Genomic DNA, 22,161 nt, shown 5'->3' on the forward strand with positions numbered 1-22,161 from the left:
AATCTCTGTCTCTTTTCCCCCGGTGGAAAAGTGAGCCATGTGAATAGCTTTAGTTTATCTGCTCGTTTAGGATTTACGATCTGTTGTCATCTATTTATTTATTCTATTATGTGAACGTCTCTATGTTTCTCCTGACTGTGAAACGGACAATTAAATGAAAATAGTAGATGAGGTAGCCGTTGCATCAAAACTATAACTATTTACATGACTGTATACCACAGAATTGTAATGTTTGTGTTTATTTGTTTGCTTTTTTTCTAATACAAAGGAACTGACCCTTTTTTTTTTTACCATCTAAAATAATTTCATTTAAGATAATGCTGTATATGACCTGTATGTACAGTATACTTGTCATTAGTTTAATGATTTAATCATGTATAGGAGATTATATTACTATATATAATTTTCATGCATAATTATACACATGATTATTCTGATAAGTACTGAATCTTCTGTAAATGGAAAATAAACTTTGATGTATGGCATTAACTGTATATAAAGTGATACTTAAATAAAGCAAGACATTTAAACATCTAAATGAGTATATACTGTATACATATATACATATATACATATATATATATGTATATATTTTATGTAAAATGTGGCTTTGTGTGTGTGTGTGTGTGTGTGTGTGTGTGCATACATGCATACTGGGGGTGAAGGGGGAACAACCTGCATGTATGAATGTGTGTGTGCACTGTGGCTAAACCACGAGCTAAACATGAGTTCACCTGGATCCTTTTGATCCTTTTGACCTTTCTCAACTTCGGCGAGACAAAGGAGAGAGAAAAGATGAAGAGGAGATGTTTAGAGTAAGCACGCTTCTATAGGGCTTTTGTCAGGTTACACGAGCGGACGCTCGGAGCTGTTATTCATCACCAATGTGACCCTTTTTTTTTTCCCCGAGAATCTGCCGGGACATTTTCAGCTCCCCGGGGGGGAGCGAGGTCTCGAGGCAACAGACAGACAACGTCACAAACATGTAATCAAAACAGAAACACTGAAACATCACCCTGTGGAAAACTGGGAAATCAAAATAGTGATAAGATGTTTTTTTTTTCTTGGGTTAACAAACAGACAGAAGCTTAGGACTGCTGTACACAAGTAGGACACACAGCATCATAGACAGGACACACGGAGTGACTTGAGTTGAGTTTGAGGCAGAAACACAGAAAGACCCTCTCCTCCTCATACAATAGCTCTGCGGACAGATGCTCCTTAACTATCTCTGGGTGTCGCGGCGAGAACAAACAACAACAAAAAAAAGCCTACCTGTGAGACATGATCAGACCAAAATGACTGGAGGAGTCAACAATGTAAGCAATGTAAAAATGCATTCAAGTCAAAGGAATGGGCATCCAACCAAAAGAAAGAAGCTAACAGACCAGACTGCTCATTCATGTCCATCACAAACAGATGGGACTAAAAATAGGAGCCCGACTGATTCAGTGTGGCACTGCTCAACTGGTGCACTCCCCACTCACTCGCACAGACAAAAGGCACAGATAAAAAAAAAAAAAAGCATGGCACGAGCAACATCTCTGAGGGGAGGCGGCAGCGGGGAGGAGAGGAGGGGGTCGGGGAGGATGGCGAAAGCGTTTAAAAGACAGAGAGAGAGAGAGAGAGAGAGAGAGAGAGAGAGAGAGCGAGGTTGATGAAGGTACTCACGGATGGTTAAATCCATCACTTGAGACGCCAAGCAGAAGACAGGGTGCTCATACATTTCCCTCTTTTTCCCTACAAAAAAGGAGTGGTGCATGCAAGAGGCTGCGGTCAGAGCTATGAAGGACAGAGGTCAGAGGCTGATGGGAGGAGGGCTGTCCAGGTGAGAACGATATTCTGCCGAGCAGGAGGCGTAGTAGTAAAGTCCAATGTTTGCTTTGTTGAAAGCCAGGTTCCTCACAAGGAGAGTGGGGAGTAAATTCACACGGCACGGCAAGATAGTAAGGTTTGAAGCCTTAGTATCTTTCTTGCATGTGCATGGAAGTGAATTTAATGGATACACTAGTGGGGGAATACACAGCGGGGGGAGAGGGGGGACGGGGGGGGGGAGAATAAGACATTACGAAATGTCTTGTACACTTTGTTATGTGATCCATGCCAATAACAGAAGGCCACGTTGTCATGTCTCAAAGCACATGCATGTGTCTGATGCTGGTTTGTGGGCGCTCAATCCCAGCATACCTCGTGTTCTAAAAGCCACTTATCACACAGTTCAGATAGTCAGCTGCAGTGATAACCGTGGCCAAGCCAACAACTGTGAGCGGGGGAGAAAGAAGCAGAGCACACAGGGAGCACAACATAGTGGCCTTCACCAAGAACAGAAGACAGAGGTGACAGGAGCTGCTGGTAGGTCAAGGCAGGGGAGTGTTAAGGGGCTGCGTTAGCTGCTAACAGCTAATGGGAGAGGGAGAGTGTGCGATGACCGGGAGTCAGGACATCCAGTTAATCCGAATTCACAGCTCAGTCATCAAACGTCAGAGAGGCCAGAATACCACACAGTTTGAATAGTCAGGGCACAGTGAGAAAAAAAAAAAAAAAAATCAGCACATCAATAGATTTCAGGGCTTTGGATTTGAATGCATTTTTACTCACACACCTCTACACAAAAGCCAACTTGACCTACAGAACAGCACAGAGCTAAAGCAGGCCTGAAACAAAGGAGAGAGTTATTGGACCGAGACAAAACGTGTCACAAAGAATTTGGGATGCCACAGATCATCTGCGATACAGACACAGATATATATCCATATACGCCACCGAGGGAACTCACCACATGTAAATATAAAACAGAGACAGGAACAATATCAGTAACAGAGGTAGAATAAGGGAAAGGACATTTGTTGTCCGTCATCAAACTGTTTTATCTTACACACAACTTACTTATCTGAGCATTTCATTGGGAGTAATATTTGAAGAACCACTTTGACTCTTTTTTATCATTGTATCATCAAGGCATTCGCTTCGGGAGTCGTGAAGTGATGCTGTGTGTTTATGGTTACCTTCAATTTTAGCATATTCTGTAATCCGCTGGTAGTTGAGCTGAGCCGCCTGCTCCAAACATTTGCGGATGACTCCCTTCACTTCGTCCGGGGGAACTGGAGTCACGATGTCCTTCATCAGGACCTGCAGGTCACATGAGGGGGCAACGGTGTCATTTATCACATCGCAGGTCGTTTCCTCGTGTTGCTGTACAGGTTTCCTTTCAAATTTCACAAACCCTCTCCAGCAAAGACAAAGTGGCCTTCAGTGCACCCTCTGGACGACCGAAGGGGAAACAGTATCTACAAAGGGAAACACGCAGAGCGGGAAACGCAATGAGGAAAAACACCAACAGGCACAATCAACTGGATGTACTTTGTTGTGAGTTGACGATCACCTGAAATTGACAATCTGGTTCTCCAGTATCACGCGCAACCGCTCTTTGATGTCCTCAAAGCGTTCCTTCTCATCCACTTTCACTGTGCTCAGCCCGTCTGGCCTACAAGGATCACACCCACAGACTTTTAACTGAGCTCACACTTAAAGGACTCTCTCACAAACTTAAAGGAAACAAAACTCTGGCTGAGAGCCACCAGCTCCCCGGGGACCGACTGCAAATTCTATGAGATTTGTCTCTCCAGTTATGGTTTGTGTTACATTTACAAATAAATGATAATGTCTCACCTCTTTTGCCCTTGCACGAGCGGTATTTTGGAATCCTTTCTCTTTCTAAACTTGAATATGCGTACTCGTTTAGAGGCAGCGCGAGGATCTGGGCTTTGGGCGCTCTTTGGGGAAGCGAGGGCCTCATAGCCCAGCGGCCCCCAGTAATTGCTGCCCTCTCTGACTTTAACGGACGCATGGGAGGGTGAATAATATGGAACAGTAAGAGACTATGGCAACAAGGGACAGAGAGAAAAAAAGAAAACAAAAAAAAAAGGTAGAAAACAAGGAAATATGTAGAAACATACAACTGATTAACAACGTGCAAAAAATGAACACTGACACAGAAGCAACAAAAATATAAATATGGCAAAAAGGAAGAAAGAAAGACAACAAAATGGATGCATCTAATGAGGCTGACTCCACTGGTTACTGAGCTGTATTGTGTTTATCATCCTGTTCAGCAGCTTTTAAGGCAACAATATGTTTCAACAGAAAAAGGGACTCATTCACACCTGTTCCCATGGACATGGGAGGCGCAAAAAGCGAAGCTGTAGTGAAGAAGAGTGGGGTCAATGATCGCCCCACTCTCTGCTCTCTCCAGCAGGTCACGCAGGTAACACAGATGCCTGTGGCAACCTCGAACGCCGTTCCTGGCACAGTACTCGTCCAGGACAAACACCTGGCCTGGGCTGAACCAGCCCTGCACCACACAAACACACAGTTTGCATTACTGGACCAAGGGATGTCACTGTGGACAGAGAGAGAGACAGAGAGGGAGACAGAGAGAGACACTCACCAGGCAACAGAAGGTGTCAATGAGCCTGTGGTCCAACGTGAGCCGCTGCACCATCTCAAAAAGTGAGGCGTGGTCAAAGCTACAGGGGTTAGCGGAGATAAACTCATCCATGCCATGTTTCTGAGCTCTGTCAGCGTCTATCCAGCCAACAGCACAGGGAGAAGCACATGATTCAGAGGAGAAGACATCAGTGAGGCACAGGCAAGCAGCAGGTCGTCGTTACAACACTTTTTTCTTTTTTTCTAAGGGCAAAATATAAACACTCACAGCTTACATTGTCAACTTGCATTGTAGCAGACGGCGTAAAGAGATTTGATGCATTGTTTTTGGATCTGAATCTAAACTCTGAGAGAAGAGTGCCTCGACCGTACGTTCATGCGGAACGCTCACTGTGTCCCATTCACTGCTGTTTTGCGCGTGAAAAAGAATTAAATGCATTCTTTCATGTCTTCAATAGATTCTGCCATTCGCTATCTCTTAGGTTTCTGGCAATTTTTTTAAAGACGTGTGCTGATTAAAAAAAATAAATAAATAAAAAATAAATAATTCAGTCGAACATGTTGTGGGACTATAAAAATGCAAAAAGAAGATTCTCCAGTTGATGCTGGTTTGTAATTTTTTTTTTTTTTAAACACTTCAATTAAGGAAGAACACAATAATAAGGCATATCATAAAAAAATGTAATTACTCTATCAACAATGAATCCGTCAGAAACTAAATGATGTGGACAAGGATCATTCAGAACAGATAAGAGATGCAGTCATGTCATTTTGTGTGAGTGACAGAGACAGAGAGAGACACTGACATGAGGGGGGGGTGACTTTTAAGGGCCCACTGATATCTGCCAACCTCTAGGTTAGTGAGAGGGAAGAGGGGGGAGAGATTTAAAACAGAAACTGGCTAAAAAAAAAAGAGACATTATGTTGTTTTTGTTTACTCCAATCAAAGAAGGAAAACATGTGAGACAACAAGTAAAAAAAAAAAAAAGTGGACAAAGGAAAATAGAGATTGTTCTATGACGAAGGACAGGGACACTAAAAAGAGAAGGACACTTAACACATACAAAAAAAAGTCTCGAGACACAAGAGCAAAGATGCCACGTGTGAGACAGTCATATATGGTGAAGGGGATTGTGGGTAAAGGAACCTTTGCGATGAGACAAAGACAAAGTCGTCTGAAGGAAAAGTGATGAGCACGAGTGGAAGCGTCACTTAGGTTACACAGTTACAAAGGGAGTGATGTTGTGGTGGTGATAATCTCCTCTGGCTGGATTAGGATTGGAGATAAGGTCGTTGAAGTCCAGAATACACTCAGTGGTACTTGACCGTCACATTATCATAGCATACAGAAACTTCAGCTTCAGCTAGCATAGCATACAGGAAGTGAATAGGCGAGTACTTTTGCATACACTTGTAAAGTATCACATGCTGGAGCACATTATGACTTTCATTGGACTTTTAAATGTCATGCACATCTGCAGACACATTTTCAATTATGGTGTGTTTTTTGTCTTTTTTTGGCATTCCTCTTTTTTTTTCTTTTCTTTTTTTTTTCTCTACGCATTTGCAAGTTGACAATACTTGAATATGTTGCAGTGTATTCATGATGTCTACAGCGCACACTAACAGGCATACCACTACTGGAGAAATCTAATAGGGTAGCAATACAATTTGGTGCAAGTACATGGGTAAAGAGCATGAAGCTGACAGAGGCAAAACTATCATTCTCTGGGAGATGGAGGGGGGAGGGCGGGGTGGGGGTGAATGGAAACTTCTGTATTTGTACAAAAGTATGGACACATGACACAGGTGTTCTCCTATTCAGGCAAACAAAGGGCAGTCAAAGTAAATGAATAAAAAAAAAAAGAGATCTTTCCTTTCTGGAGGTGTCACACCGGGTCTAGCCCCTAATCTACAAGCCCATCTACTGGGGGTGGGTGGGGGTGGGGTTGGGGGGAGGGGTGGATCCGGAGTATTTTTATTATAAGAAGGGGCGGCATTAGCTACTCCTTGTCTTTGGCATTCAGAATACTCCGCGTACATATTTGCCAACTCTCATCAAAACAGCTCAAAGGAAAAGAACTAAAAGCAATTGAGCCCTCTGAGGTAAAGCGTGATCGATACGGTGTCAAAACAAATTTCACTCATGCGTTTAAATAATGCCGCATATTTTGACACACGTTTACGTCCCAACGCAGGCTGCTCATCGTCACATTCACACTCAGTCACCACAGTCGCCACTTCCATCTACAGCGCTAATAATTCTATGAAGAAAATTGTGTTTGCTTTTGTGTAAGTGTCACATGACTTTACTCTGAGGGATCCCGTCACCAATGTCAATAAAGAGAGAAGGCAATTATGCAGTAATAACTACTATTTCAACATTACCCATTGCTAAATCAAATCATAAGTCCTTAGAATAAAATACATGCATCCTATGAGAGCACAAATGGATGCTTAGATACTTAAATCATTAAGTCGAGAGACTGTTAGAACAAAACAAAATAAAAATCATCATCTAACTTCTAAGACATGAAGCGAGACGTGAAAAAGGATAAGAGGGGAAAGAAGAGAGAACGTTGCATTTGTCAGATAATCAGCGGGGATTATCTGAGCTGTGCCGGCTAAAGGGAAGCACTTACCCTTGAGTCCAGCTAGAAGACAGCAGGGTAAGAAGGGACAAACCAGAATAACATAAAGACTAGCAACAAGGCTGGAGGAGAGCAATCACAAAGGCCCTGACCTAGCAGCTGCATTACTCAAGAAGGGTACAGGCAAAGCATGAAGAAGAAAACACAACTCAAAAACAACAACCTATACCAACATGAGAGTTTGTGGGCGGTGGTGTGTGAGGAAGTATGTGAACTTGACAACAGACGCCGAGGCATATTAGAGAAAAGAGAGAGGGAGACAGAGACAGAGAGACAGACAGAGGGAGGAACAGAGAATCTTTAGCATCCTCATCACTCCACTGCAGCTTCGTCACTCTGGATTCTGGACGAGTATCGAGGGCTACGTGTTAATAAATACTGTCCTTTCCGTCAGGGGACATTTAGCACGTGACACGCACACACATGTAGTAAACCCCAGTTACCGGCCAGTTAAGTGTTAAAGACAATACGAGTGTCATAAAGACAATATGAAGGTCCTGATAGGTCAAAGGAAATAGCAAATGTTGACTGAGCACAGTTTTTAAAGAGCACTCCACAGATTCTAATAAAAATAAAATCAAATATGAAAAACAAAATGCTTTTTTACCTCTTATCTACAGTTTGCAGGGAGCAAAATCACTTGGCACAAATACGATGTGTTATCTGTATTTATTTAGTCTTAGCTTACATGGCACTGAGTTGCATTTTGCTTCACCCGTGCATTAACTTTCACACATCTGTGCTCTTTTTACACACATTTGCAATTTGACATGTACAATGGGTTTGGTCGTGGTGTGGATTCATACATATGAAGACTACAAAAGATATAAGTTATTATCCCTTAGTGCTCACGCGGCACAGATGTGCACCCATGGTAATTAGCCGTGGGAATAATACACAACTCCTTATATGGACATCCTGGGTGTGTGTGTGTGTGTGTTTATAGGTCACAGATTTGTCTTCTTATGTGTTGTTGAGTCAATGTTATGTCGTTAGTCGTGATAGAAAGTAGCAATAATTGCGCAGAAGTCACAAAACAGACTGTTTTTTCTCTTCTTTTCGTTCATAAAAACGAGCCAAGTGAACTTTGAACTGTGACGTATTTCCAAATTTAACTAATTAAATCCGATTTTGCTCAGGTGTGTTTATATAGTTAGGGAGAATGACATGTTTTGACTGAAAAAAAGGATTTAATAGCCTCTGTATAGACCGTACGTTTAAATATAGTCATGGAAAAAAAGCAGCTGCGATGCTCTGTGTTCTAAGGGTTAAAGACTGAAAATCAGAACCTCGTCCCCTAATGTATGCAGATCAATGGAGTACCCCTTAAACCTTGTTTAATGCTTTTGTATTGTACAGCGTAACATTTCAACTCTGTCGTATATGACATCAAATCACTCAGAACCTTCATAGACGTCTTGTTTTTCGATGAGTCCACTGCAGCAGAGTCAGGAGGCCTCGTGTATATGATAATATTATGGGCCCAGTGCCATTCAAGACCACCAGGGGGATGAAACATGTACGCGTGGTGTGTCACAATGTTTCAGGGAGGGGGAGGAGGAGGAGGAGGAGGAGGAGGAGGTCTGTGCCACTGTGAGGAGGCTTTGAATGGCAACAGCTGGCATCAGAGGCGTCAACTAACCACAAGAACGATCACATACTGGACAAAGAAACCAATGGAGAAACAACATAGACTTTATGTCATAGGGTTCTATAAAACACTGGCCAAATTCATGTAGTTCATAGATGATATGATTAACAAAGAGTGGCGTAAAGTTGGGGGGGAGGGGTTTAGAGCTATTATTATGATTACTGTTTTTAATGATTATTGTATCTTTAGATATCAGTTTGCTTGTAGTGAATGCCAATCATGTTCCACTGTCTTAGGAAAAAATGGACAAACAAATCATTTGGATGCACACAAAATACATTTGTCTTATGAATAGCAGGATCTATTATAGTGGATCGTTAAACACTCAGACAGTCAGACAGTGTGACATTAATTATGTAGTCATGTCAGGATGTCATTAACTTTTACGTCTGTGGTGTTGTAAGTAGAGTAAATATGCTCATTTTAACATTTGGTCTAAAGTACGAAGAAACCAATTAATAGAAAAGGCAAAACAGTATGTACAGGAGACGCATTTGCTCGCTGAGTTTGTGCTGCTGTGTTCAAATATTGGATTCCCTTCTTTACTGAGGGGAGAAGCACGGGAGACGGTTACACGTTGACAGATGCCACACTGCTGCAGACAGTCTTACCTTCACGTTACTAACTGACTTGTGGGCTGCTTACAGGTGCAAGTACAGTGACAGATTGGTTAAATCTTTAAAAACATGTCCAGCTTAGCCATCACTCGCTTGTGAGGGAACATTCTGAGAGTCTCAGAACCACGGCTGCGTTCACAGCCCCTTTAGCACTGCGCGTTGATTAAAACAGGCCTATGGTGAGGAAAAGAGCAGCACACCCTGGCACTGTCAGTCTCAATTCAACCCCAGCAGGCTTGAATGTTCAAATCTTATGTGTGCGGTGACCTATTTAGTTTTTTTTTTTGTACAAAGTTAGTGCGCCGTATCTCGCTGAGGAGAGTAAAGGAGTGTTTTCCCGGGTTGGTTGCTCCTTGTGAACGGTCTGATGGAATAGCATGGAATTGCGCCTTAAAAAAAGACACTGTGGGAGTGGTGACAATGAGTGGCGGAGTCCATCAGATGCTGGAGGGATCTGTGAGCGATCAAGGCATGTGTGTGCGTGCTTGCGTGTTAGTTCTACCAGCACAGTGTTGTGACTACGGTGTGGAGCGCATGGCGTGAGACATTTATGGGTTAGAGCTTTCTGCTGCTTTATGGATGGAAACTGCCTTTCTGCGTGAAGTGACCGTGTTGTGTTTGGGGTTACTTACAGAACTGAGAAATGGGCGCGTCCATTTGGGCTGAGGCGCCCCCTTTAGAGTTAAGTTTCTGGACCTGAGTGGGTGGGACGGGCTTGTGGGACTGGCCGGTGGCGCGATACATGGCCTGGACCCACAGGATGCGGTCCTGCTCATCGTCACTGGCAAAGATCACAGTGTCACCCTCCTTTACCGCGTTAAAGAAAGCCCGGCCACCATCCAAGCCTGCGGGAGAAGGACGATTCACTTGTTTGGCACGTGTGTGCACGTGTAGTTGTTCAACTGTGAGCTTCTCTTTGTCTCACCTGGCTGGGGGTCACTGTAATCCACAGTGTAACCGTCCAGCTGGAGAAGTTCCTGTGGCTCGGACTTCTTCTCTCTGTAGCTGCACATGGCGAACGTGTACTGACTCACCTATAACACAAAGAATGAACCATCTGTTCAACAAGCCACAGAGAAAGTTAGAGGCCGGCGTTGTGCCATATTAAGCGCCTGTGCTTGAAAAACATAATAGGCACAAGGTGAGTGCTGTTTTATTCATTGTAATGGATACCGAATATCTCAGTTCCTATCTGCTTGTAAATCAAGTCATAAATCTGTCCCGGTGGCGACGAGAGCAATGTAGTGAAATCGAGACGTTGAGGTGATCGATGGAAACAAGGAGGGTGTCGTTTTTCTACCACCGTTACATCGTTCAGTCACTTTTAACATCATAATGACAAGTTTCGGGCATCAAGTTTTCTATTTCAGTGTTCAGATATTGACTGCTGCATTGTTCTCGGGCAACGTCTGAGTGCTAATTATCAGCACAATAAGAGCGGCCTACATAATGTTCTTCCCTGCCTGTCAAAGAAACACTAAATAAACCAACCTTGTGGTCTAAAACAGTCTAAAATTGTAATAGAAGCGGAAAATGCAAATGTCGTCTTTATCGTCACAAAACATTCAGCGTTTGTTTTTTTTTTACTCAGTCCATTTGACGGATTAAATCTGAATTATTAAAGCAACGATCTCAGCTGCGTCATTTTGACACTGTTTTATTTATTTATCTTTTCTTACAGAGAACTCACCTGCACGAGAACAAAGAAACGCTTCTTCCAGCGCTTCCAGACGTTCTTGCCAAAAGCCCACAGATACCTGTCAAAACATTGTTCACACAGAGGGAGATAAAACCAAGGCCACGCTGAGCACCAGCAAAACAGCAAATGCTCATTATATTGTGCATTGATCCAAGTATGTTGAATATAAATAAGGTTTAATAATTAAAATGAAACATCTAAATAAACTACACACTGGTGTCCACCAGGGGGAGTAGTGTACTTTACAGGATTTTTTTTCCATGGTATGTGGCTAGAAATGAGGCCAAGGAGCCAAGAGGGCTGGAGTTTCTATAAGAAAGACATGGATAATAATGAAAGGCACACGTGGACGTCACTGCGGCGTTTTCATGGCAGCATCTTTCTTACCCGCAGTGCTTCATGTTCTGTGGTTTGTCCATACGTATGGCCAGTTTGATCCTCAGGTCTTGGTCAGGACAAGCCTTGGTCACAGTCATCTTGTGAAGCTCTGACTGCTTGGGGCTGTTCGGGGTTGGGTGGAGGACGACCTGCACTCGAATGAAACAAAAGGTCAGAATCGGTCATTTCCAGGAGGACGAATTTTGTGCGGTATTCAACGACACGAAAGTCAGTTTTTCTTCTGCCAGAAAAAGAAAAAAAAAAAAAAAGAATTATTATGAGTCAGTGTGACGAAACGGTTCACGGCACTTTGCTCCGCTTCTCTTTGCTGCCAACGTTGCAGCAGTGGGGGATCAAAGAGCCTTGTCACAGCCAAGGTCACTGCCACTTCAGGGACATGTGACGGCGTCGCGCCTCAGTGCAAACCCCGGCATCTATCACAGGTACCTAACACAGTCACAGCTCAAGAACAGGCAACACAAATGCCTGCGCTCTACGTTTCAGTCAGTGACACCCACATTCAAATCGGTTGTAGTTTTTCTCCCTTAATAAATCAACCTAATTCTTATTAAACTTAGCTGATTGTTTGTGTAAATGATCATTTCTTGTTGGGGTCCACATAATATGCTATTGTTCTCCTCTACTTGAAAAATAATCAGACTCATTTTGACCAATTTCCTTTTCACATCATTTCAAATTGACAACCTCAACCTCATGTTTAATGTTTTAGATCAGGGGTGTCAAAAGTACGGCGTACGTGCCAGAACCTGCCCGCCAGAGGGTCCAATCTGGTTGAATTTGTTAAAATGTCACGTTACGATAACATTCTAAAAAAAATACTACACTTTTCATTTCCAGACTAAATGTTTGTGCCTTTAAAGATCCAGTGTGATGTGTAAACGGTACATTTAGGGATAATATAGCTGAAATTACACTTGTTTTTCTCAAAAAAAAATACTTCATTGCATGTAAAACAAAGGAAAAAACAAGTTATTATGCTATTATTTTACTGTTCCGGCTCACTTGAGATCAAATTGTGTTCCAAAAATGAGTTTGACACCCCTGTTTTAGATGATATGTGAAGCACACAGTCACACAGGACTTACAATGTCTGACACAGCGACACACAATGAAGTGCCTGTGAATCACACATGTATCTGACACATAAATCCCAGTCTTCATGGCTGCATGTTCAGATCAGAGCGTGCATGCGTCGGTAATAGCAGTAAATATTGCGGCGAGAGGTGTTACCCTGCCCAGTTCTTTGTCCTCCAGTGCCAGCACCCCCGTGCTCTCTGTAAACAGCTTCACCTTGACAGCAGGCAGAGGGTGTGTGGTGGTGAAGTCCCCTTGGGTCCCCCAGCTGAAAGACACACCAAAACACTCCGGAGATTAGCTTCCTTGACGACATAATAGCACCGTGTTCCCACATAACGACTTCACCTCCACCCATACTGCAACACAAAATCTAGTCGTTAGTGACAGCATAAACTCTAAAAGTGTGATTTCACATTGATGAGTGATATCAATCCCTTGATAAGGCAGTTGACAGCCTGGGGCCACAAGGCCTTTGGTGTATAACAGAGACGAGGTTATCTTTTATCTATTATCACTGGAGGGACTGGAAGACCAAAGTGAAGACACAGATCTGCTTGTTTGTTTCTTGTTCTAAATGCACTCCTGCTTTTTATAAACCAGACATCTCTGTGCCCCAACTTTGGCAGGATTTTTATGTAAACAAAAAAAAACCCCATCTATTCAGCCAAAGTCATTTAGTGAGTCTACAACAGAGGGCTGCCAGAGACTGGCTAAAATTAACTTCTGCTTCCAAGCATGTTGCATAAATTTAACCCTTTTTGGAACGGTGCAAAGGCAAGATCATTTATTTGTACAGCAGCTTTGAAATCAAAAAGATAATCGCCTGAGCTAACGACTGAAGCAATGAATCTAAACTATTTCACTTCTGTCTTAAACAAAAACAACTTGGCCTTAAATTCACCACGATGTACAAAAAAGGAAAATGTTGCTGTGCATACAAACTCTGTCTCTTTCCTCAGCGTTTCTTAACCCTTTAACACCTAAACCTCAAAATCCACTTTGTTTTTTTTTGCTTATTTTAACCACAAAAAGACCAGAGAATGTCCTGTAGCTAAGTGCTTTTGTTTTTTCCAGAATAACTTCCAATATCTGGCAGTCATTTATAATTGACTGCATGTTAAAATCCCGTTTTAACAATTTAAAATGAAGAAAAACACTGAACGAACAACAGATTTTGCATGTTTTTTTTGCATTTTTTTTGAGTCTCTCAATGTTTCTTTGTCTCTCAATGTGCAAAAACAGGCCAAAAAATGCAAACTACGTACAGGTGTTCTTCCCACTCGCCGATTCTCCGGCTTCCTACAACAGCAGTGTAACCACAATAACGTGCAACAGTTGGAGTTCTTCTGATAGCACAAACTGTCACGTAGCTACGGTAATGCAGAGTGCGGCGTTAAAGGGTTCCAATCCAAAATAATAAAAACAAAACAAATCTAAAGATCTCACTTCATGTAAAAAAAAACAACCAAAATACTTCAGAAGTACAGCACAAAAAAACATGCAGTCTGAGTCAGCAGACGGTAAATTCCCTCAGCGTTGGCATAGTCTTTCCCTGCTGTGTTGTGTTGTGAGGTTACAAAGAGAACATCTGATAGTAAAAAAAAAGAAAAAAGAATCTTAATTAAGAAGAAAATAACCAACTGATTTCTTTTAGACCCACAATGTGACAAAGTTCAGCTGCTTCAATACAATTTGTTTTGCACAGATTAAACAGATTAGACACAACATAGGGTTATATTTAGAACACTGGAGGTGTAGATGTGCTTGTATTATATTAGATTGTGTTGCCTTTGAAGCCAGCTCCTATTACCATATTGTAATGCTAAGCTAATTAGCTGCAGGCGAGAGTGGTTTGGACAGAATGCAATGGACCGTCGTTCCCAGTATGAGGAAGGTAACGCTACACCTTTTATGGGTGAAATCCGTGTGGTCAGTATAGGCGGGGAGGAACAATGACTGTGACGAGCATGTAAATAGTACAAGACGTGCAAAAACAGAGTCAGAGCAAATCATTGATATGACCTCATTTTCCAGCTGTACCTTCACAAGCCCAATGGCTTAAAAACAGAGAGCGAGAGAGAGAGAGAGAGAGTGAATACCGCTGTAATCACATTACATAACATGCTATGTATTAGCTTGTCTCTGTATATCATGTTGTCATCTCTCTCTCTCCCTGGTATTTAGCTCATGTTGTCATTTTCAAACCAAGAGAAATCCATCCATAATTAATCAAAAATGTGATGTATATAAAGTGCGTTCTAAGGAGGAGCTGCCGACTGATGGTGAGGAGCCAGTGGTGCAATTTCAAATGGAAGGAAAGGAAGGAAGGAAGGAAGGAAAGAAGGGTTGTGCTGCATGAAGGTGACCTTGTGCTTGAATCTACTGTCAGGTGTGTGAGGAATAACTCCTCCTTATTTCAAAAAGCCTTGGCGTGTTCCAGTGGCTCAATTAAAAACAGATCATCAGCAGAATTACCAGACAATACCAAGGAAATAATCATTCCTGCGGAGGCATTAATATATAATATCAAGCCTGACTTAATTATTCGTCGGAAGAAAGATGAAATATACGATGAACAGCAAGTTAATCATTAGTCTGAGCACATTTGATAAATACAAGCAATTATTGTATGCAAAATAACCTGCAGTAAAGTCTTCAGTCGCACGATTATCACATTTATGTTTGTGTTCGCAGAGTGTACGTACACACACACACACACACACACACACACAGACCTTGTCCTATAATCCCTTCTCTCGTTCACGCTCCTCCATCCCTCTCACACTCCCTTCATAAAAGCACTCTTGAATTATGGGGATCTGAGGCATGTGGAGCTTTAAATCGGTCGTATGTTTTTTTTGTCATGTGCGGAAAACATGTCGACACGTACAGTGTAAGATACATTTCTCTTTCTTTCTCTTCGATGGCGTCATTCTGGCAAAACAAGAAGTGTGAAGATTAAAAAAAAAAATGTCTTAGGAGCCATTTTATAAATACAGCGAGTCTCATGCATCATGAACGGGTGTTATGAGGAATATGATGGTGATGGTAGAAGTGTTAATGATGTCTTATTCATGTCTTACTAATGGTTTATTCATGTCTTAATCGCCCGAAGAGAAGGAATAAGAACAGTATTTCCTTAATTCGAATCATAAATAGCAGATGTGTGGGTGTGTCCACGATGAGGTCCTTACGTTGGTTTGGATGCTTCCGCTTGGTCGGTTTGGAGTTTCTCGCCTCCCTCCACCTCCATGGTGCAGTAGACAATCCGGTTGGGAGCCAGAGACTTCAGCCCCTGCACTTCCATGATCACCACCTGCGAAGCACAAGCGCTTCAAATGAGGGAAGTTTCATCTCTTTAAATATAGCGTGGGCATAATTGACCACATTTACCACATCAAACCTGAAGCATAGTCTCACGCCACGTGTCTCTGAATGTCACCGTGAGGATATTTTTATAGACTTATCTACAGGGATGGAGCATTTCAAAGGACTCACAGCTGATTTCACCTTGAGTATTCTCAGCAGCTGCCGCAGCAAATCACTTGCAAAGTAAACAGACTTGAAAATTAGGTGTTTCCAAAACTCAGTGGAATTGTCAGCCCACGCCAAAAAAAAACCCAAAAAAACCTAACCGCCACTCTATTGTGCAAACACTTTGAGGGCTGGAAGTTCAGAATTGTTTGCCTACTTATGTGTTAAGGAGCATAAAATAAAAAACAGTGTGATACTTCCGAAGTCTAAAATAGCACCGCATCATAAGGAATGAGGTGTAATGGCTCCTTGTTCTGTGGTGATAACTCATCTCAGACACGCTGGTAACGAGATGACTCACGTTCCTCGTTAAAAGTGCAGGTGAATGGGTTTGTGTGTGTGTGTGTGTGTGTGTGTGTCAGTCTGTTCTTCACACAGCATCTGTTGAGGCCTGTGATCTGTTTCTATACTTAGTCTGACACTGAGGATAAGTTGTCGGGAGCCCTGCTTTATAGATAGATAGAAATATGTAAAAACTTTGTGAAGCAAAGTGTGTTCCCGTCACATGATTACTCTACTTCTCACTCCTAAAACAGGGATACCTCCAAAGTGAAGGAAAGAACCACGTCAGACTTGGACAGTGTGTTCTCGTCCTCCTGGCCCATGTCGATGATGGAGGTGTTGTGTCCCCGTTTCAGCTTCTGGAGTTTAAACTCTCCGCCCTTGGACACGGGCATGCTCTCCAGGTTGGCCATCAGCTGATTCACTGAAGACTTGAGCTCCTCGATGTACATGGCCTCCATCTCTTTGGACACAAACTTGGGGAACTTCCCACCCTGTTGATGAAACCGGAAAAGATTCCCGTTACAACTACTAAAATCTCAAAAGCACATTTCATAGTATTGATATCTCACTTGGTGGCACTCCATGGAAATCTGTAGTCTCTTCATTTGTGGGCGGTGCCTCACACTGATGTTGCACCATATTAAGTATACATATCAAACAATCTGAGACTCACCCTGGCAATCTGGTCTGCCATCTGAAGACGTCCATCCAGTTCTCTTCTGATCTGTGCAGCCTGCTCATCCAGGTTGTCCAGCTATTGATAAAAATAGAGGAGAACGTTAATAAGGTTGCAATGCCAGAGGCCAAATGTCAAAGATCACCAATATGTGCCCACTTCATTTATCTCACCAGGAAAGATGATGTTTTTCATGCTGTGCGATCATTAGCCACTGTACTAATTAGACTTATTCAACTGCTTATTAATGCTAATGATTTAATCAATGAATCACATGGTCCAGGCCACCTGCTCAAACCAAACATCAGAATGGGGGAAGAAAGGTGTTTTATGTGACTTTGTTGCGTGGTTGCGACATTGTGAAATCTGGAAATACGTCACAGTTCAAAGAATCACATTTTTAAAGAACTGAATATGTGACCTGGTGTCAAACATACGGCCCACAGGCCAGAACCAGCCCGCCAGAGGGTCCAATCCGGCCTGCAGGATGAATTTGTGAAAGGCTCATATTATGATTACTGTGTTTTTAAGCTGCAGATACCTGTGGCCAAATAGTAAATACATTTCAGATTGTTCATAATATGTTTTGTAAAAAGATACATTTCTTGTTGTTTATAGGTTAATATGCCAATATTTTACCGGTTTGGCCCACTTGAGATCACATTGGTCTGTATTTGGCCCCTGAACTAAAAAGCGTTAGACGGCACTGGGTTAAATTAAGGCATCATTCTACATTGTCATCAGTGATTATCTGTCAAGGACATAACTGTAAATGACAGATCAATTCAAATATGGAAGCCATAGGTGTTGCCATGCAAATTCAGAGGTGCTTGTGCAAAAAGGGAATGATGACTTTGGTATAGCAGGACATGAAAAGATTATTCAAAAGCAGCTTCAATCATAGCACATTAAAAGATCAAAATTCATCCTTCACTCAAAGAGACCCTGCTGCCATCACCATAGAGACCATGAATGAACAACGGTTGGAGAGGTCCTTTTGAATGTGTTGAGTGTTTGAAATTTTTCCCTTTTGTGATTGATTTCAATGAGCGAAAAAAAATAAAATGCAGCTCACTGAAATGGTCGAGCCGAGCGACGGATGCAAGAAATAGAGATTTCAATAAACTGAAACACATGCAAAGTTTAGGCACGACTGAGGAAAAACACAGTGATAATGAAATTTGCATGAAAAGTTTTAAAAAAACAAACAAAAAACGCTTCTACCGGACAATGTCTTAATCTGACAACTGACATCTCTTAATCTGTTTTTGCCCTTGAGTAATGAAAAGCAGAGAAATTCGTGGTTCTACCACATCAATAATGAATGAGAGTTTTATATTAGCTGACACAAGGAAATAGAAAACTGCAGCTAATGTCTCTTTCGGGCTCTTTATGTCTGCGTGGTTCACTCCGTCAATGGTTCTCTCGGCCAAATTGAACCAATTCTTGTCAAATGTGATGCGGTGACTCACCGATCAACAACCCTGACCCTTTCCCCTGTGACGACGGCAGACAAATTGATCTGTATCTACACAAAACTGTTCCGTGAACTGACCTCACCTCTCTCGCCCTGGCAGTGTGACAAGTCCTACTGTATGTAATGCTCATGACAAAGAGTCTTTGGAATGAAATGTGTCAAAGAAGTTGATTTGTGAGGCAGTAAATGATTAGCAAGGCATTTTTTTTGAGGGTTTGTTTCCCTCTAAGTTTGAGCTTGCAGAGACAGCAAGGTGTGGGAGAAAGTGTTGTTCAACACTTTCATTTAGATTCTCTGCCGTGCCACTCCATGGTCCAGCTAAGCATCTCATTCTATTAGTGGAGTGCTTCAAAAATAGTGTTGCAGCAATTTATTATTTTGATGACCAGTTGCATCAGCTTGAGTGGTTTGTGTAATTGGAAATAAGCTCTGTGATTTCAGCGTCTTGGATCTCGCTAGACAGTAAACGGAAACGCTTTGGCTTGTGGTAGAAAACAGGACATTTGATGATGTCATTTTGTGGTTTGAGAAACAAAGATTTGTCACCGTTATCTGAAATGTTATGGCCCAAACAACTATGAGGGAATTGACATGTTAATTCATACTGAAAGGTGTCATTAGCGGGAGCCCGACTTCAGCCCATGGTCTGGTGCAGTCGGATCGCGTGCCACAGCCGACCTCTCCCTCCCTCTCTCTGCTCTATGCTTTTTCACTATCATATTACATGGACAGACCTTTCAGGTTTTGCCACATTGATTCTCTGCCCGTCCAACAATCCTTTTAAAGAGAGGATGAGCTGAAGTCACAGAGCAGTCGTTAAGAGCACGAGTAAGAGATGCTGCCCAGCACAGACGGGGATCGAGCACTGGAGGAAAAAAACAATAACACGTGTCGGGGTGATCCGAGTATTGATTTGAAAAGAGCCGTCGTTAAAATCATCGACTCATAAAGACGACGAAAGGTAGTTGTACAAGATGAATGCGCATGGTTGGATATAATTGTTATTCTTTGAATCCAGATACTCTTCTGGTGTGAAAGCTTCCCAATCGCCAATTTCTGTCACTGATTCAGTTCGTTTTATACATTATGAAATGATGTCGACCAGATGGCCTCTTAAATCCAAGACAGTCAGAGTGAACTGTCAAGTCTAGTGTGTTACTAGTGCTGGCCACAGAACAGCCACCCTACTACATAACCCAGAGTTCCTGTTTAATAGAGCACATAATCAGACTTTGCCACCAGCTGCAGCAGAACTGCATCACAGCAGTACTTAGTACTACAGTGGTGCCATGCAGTGACACTTGAACAGTGCCGAGCATCCTGTAGCAGGAAGTCTTACAAGTAGGAGTGTTTTTTTTCCCACTTGTGAAAACTAGATTGAACCACAACAAGCATAAAATGAGACATGCACTTATTAAAGCTGTGCTTCTACTTCTCCCTTTACACTGCTGCTGGTGATATTTGCTGCCTGTCAACACACTCACAGCTCTGGGCGCTGTCAGTCTGAAATGCCAGCAGTCCCAACAGAACTGGTAGTGTCACGCCTGGAAATCCAGCAGCTTGGATGTCAGTGTGCGACACTTCACGTCCATGTGCCTTTCCCCTCTCACATATCACAACCTAAAAGACCTAAATCTATACTAGAATGTATGTCCAGGCAAGTTCTCCACACTGCAAGAATAACCCGAGATACTTCAGAACTTAAAGTCGAAACTGAAGCGGCAGATGAAATTTGGTCACGGTGACAGACTGCAGCTCATCTGCAAAATGGCTAACATGAGAAAAGTGACTGATGCATGTAATCTGAAAGGGGGATGGGGCAATTTCTCCTATTAATCCCAACTCTGCCTTGACAAGACTGACACAGAGAGACAGTCCTGTCTGTGGGAGGAAGTAAAGCTGAAGGTCAGTCTATGTGCTTACTAATAGCCACCCCCTACTAAGCCCCACAGCACCCCGATCTTAACCAGCACACCACTACTGAAAGGTCACTGCTGTCAGTGGCCCACACGATGATCTGGGTGGACAGGCAGTCTCATAGGAAATATTATGAGAGTGGATAAAAAGGTAGGTTTCTATCTGTTTTACTAAATCTGACAACAGCAGTGCAGCTAAATAAAGGTGACATGGCCTCAGTGGTAGCCAAACTGACGGCAGTTAAGAGGTGACGGAGCAGAAGCAGGCAGGTAGTTAACAGCCCAGCTGATGACAGATCCCCAGGTGGATGATGGGATATTAGCAGCAAACAGCACACCCGCTCGGCCAGGGGCGGATTCTTGCAGAGAACAAAGACGAGGAAGGCGGGATTAGATTGGAACTGGATGGAACCTGGAGGAGTCGTTGAAGCGGCTGCTCTATATTTAGATTTGCTGAGTGTCTGTGTGTGTGTGTGTGTGTGCAATGAGATAAAAAGCATCTCTTGTGTGTAGTGACATGTGAGGCATGCTAATAAAATGGTGCACGCTGCAAAAAGAAATTCCACCCTTTTCCTTGAACCTATGTTGCTCTTTTGCTGTCGTTAAAGGCAGCGTTGTTGCACTTAATGTTTAATTAATTCTCCTCCACTGACTGATGGCTCGCATCTTTTTCTTACAGTTGTTGTGCAACGTCATTGTTTCAAGTTTAAACTGGGCTGACCCAGATTTAGAGTTGCCTGCAATGGGCAGATATACACAGAATTAAAGTATTACAACCACTGCGTTAATAAACTGCGGCCAAATGAAGTCGTTTACCAAAGAAGTGTCAAAGATAATGCACTCTGGTGAAATCTTCACTTTTATAGCCAGTATCTCAGATGTTAGGAGTTTAAATGGAAAAGGAATTTAAACTGCTGGAAGGGGAAGTGGGTGACTGTGAGTGGCTAATTCGAGGGGATTGGCTCAGCCTGGACTACGAAAACCCTCCCTAACCTGGGCTTCCTCCTCCTCACCTTTCCAATCCGGTGTCATTGCAAAATCGATAAAAGTAGTTTTAGTCGTAGTGTGTAAAGATTGGAGAAGTTGCTGTATGGTTATGGTATTTAAGTCCATTTTGAAAGCTGAAGTAAGTAGATGATTTGCTTTTGAGAGCTTTTGTTTATTTAAGATACATAATAATTGTAGTAATGTTTGGGCAAAGTTAAATTAAAAGGTAAAAGAAGAGAGATGACATTTTATTTCACCTTTGTTTTCTCCTGTTTTCACTTAGGAGCTTAGGTAAGGTTTTTTTTTTGTTATTTATTTTGTTTTCTTTTTGCAGGTAAGAGAGAAATTCTGGTTTGTCATTTTGGCATTGTTATTCTCCGGAAATTAATAAAACTGCTACACTTTTTTGAACAGACTTTTGATTTATTTTGGCTTCCTTTAGAAAGAGGAGGTGGAAGACACACACACACACACACACCAGTTAGCCCTGGTTTCCCTCGGCCAGGGACGGAACATGGATTTATAATCATCATTTCACTTGAAACACAACTTCAATAAATGTTGATTTTACATTGTGTCGGTCTAAAAAAAATGCCCTCAAGAGACAAAATAAGTTTCTACAGGATTAAAGAAACCTGCTGATTTGTAACACTGAAGGAGCCTCAAATAATCCTCAGACATTGGCAATTTTTCATAAAGGTGTGATTGTCCCATAATGAATATTGTGAGTGCAGCCAAGCTTCACC

General features: G+C 42.3%; 1 protein-coding gene across 22 annotated transcripts in view; it reads right to left on the reverse strand.

Annotated features, from left to right (window-relative positions):
* Window positions 1–22,161, reverse strand: part of cadpsb (Ca2+-dependent activator protein for secretion b) — a 56,799-nt gene that overhangs the window by 16,887 nt on the left and 17,751 nt on the right. For 10 of the 22 annotated variants that reach the window (XM_044018841.1, XM_044018840.1, XM_044018839.1 and 7 more), the window contains exons 4-18: window positions 17,033–17,113; window positions 16,617–16,850; window positions 15,735–15,856; window positions 12,694–12,805; window positions 11,452–11,591; window positions 11,056–11,122; window positions 10,291–10,399; window positions 9,998–10,210; window positions 7,089–7,100; window positions 4,448–4,584; window positions 4,164–4,351; window positions 3,383–3,484; window positions 3,224–3,287; window positions 3,006–3,129; window positions 735–767 (exon numbers count right to left, since the gene is read on the reverse strand). In XM_044018841.1, coding sequence (XP_043874776.1) covers window positions 735–767; window positions 3,006–3,129; window positions 3,224–3,287; window positions 3,383–3,484; window positions 4,164–4,351; window positions 4,448–4,584; window positions 7,089–7,100; window positions 9,998–10,210; window positions 10,291–10,399; window positions 11,056–11,122; window positions 11,452–11,591; window positions 12,694–12,805; window positions 15,735–15,856; window positions 16,617–16,850; window positions 17,033–17,113 — 1,738 coding nt within the window. Of the gene's footprint in view, window positions 1–734; window positions 768–1,671; window positions 1,741–3,005; window positions 3,130–3,223; window positions 3,288–3,382; window positions 3,485–4,163; window positions 4,352–4,447; window positions 4,585–7,088; window positions 7,101–9,997; window positions 10,211–10,290; window positions 10,400–11,055; window positions 11,123–11,451; window positions 11,592–12,693; window positions 12,806–15,734; window positions 15,857–16,616; window positions 16,851–17,032; window positions 17,114–22,161 lie in introns of all 22 variants that reach the window. The other 12 variants (XM_044018843.1, XM_044018848.1, XM_044018834.1 and 9 more) reach the window with 5 other exon arrangements.

This window comes from Solea senegalensis, unplaced genomic scaffold, assembly GCF_019176455.1.
Source record: "Solea senegalensis isolate Sse05_10M unplaced genomic scaffold, IFAPA_SoseM_1 scf7180000017731, whole genome shotgun sequence".
Taxonomy (NCBI): domain Eukaryota; kingdom Metazoa; phylum Chordata; class Actinopteri; order Pleuronectiformes; family Soleidae; genus Solea; species Solea senegalensis.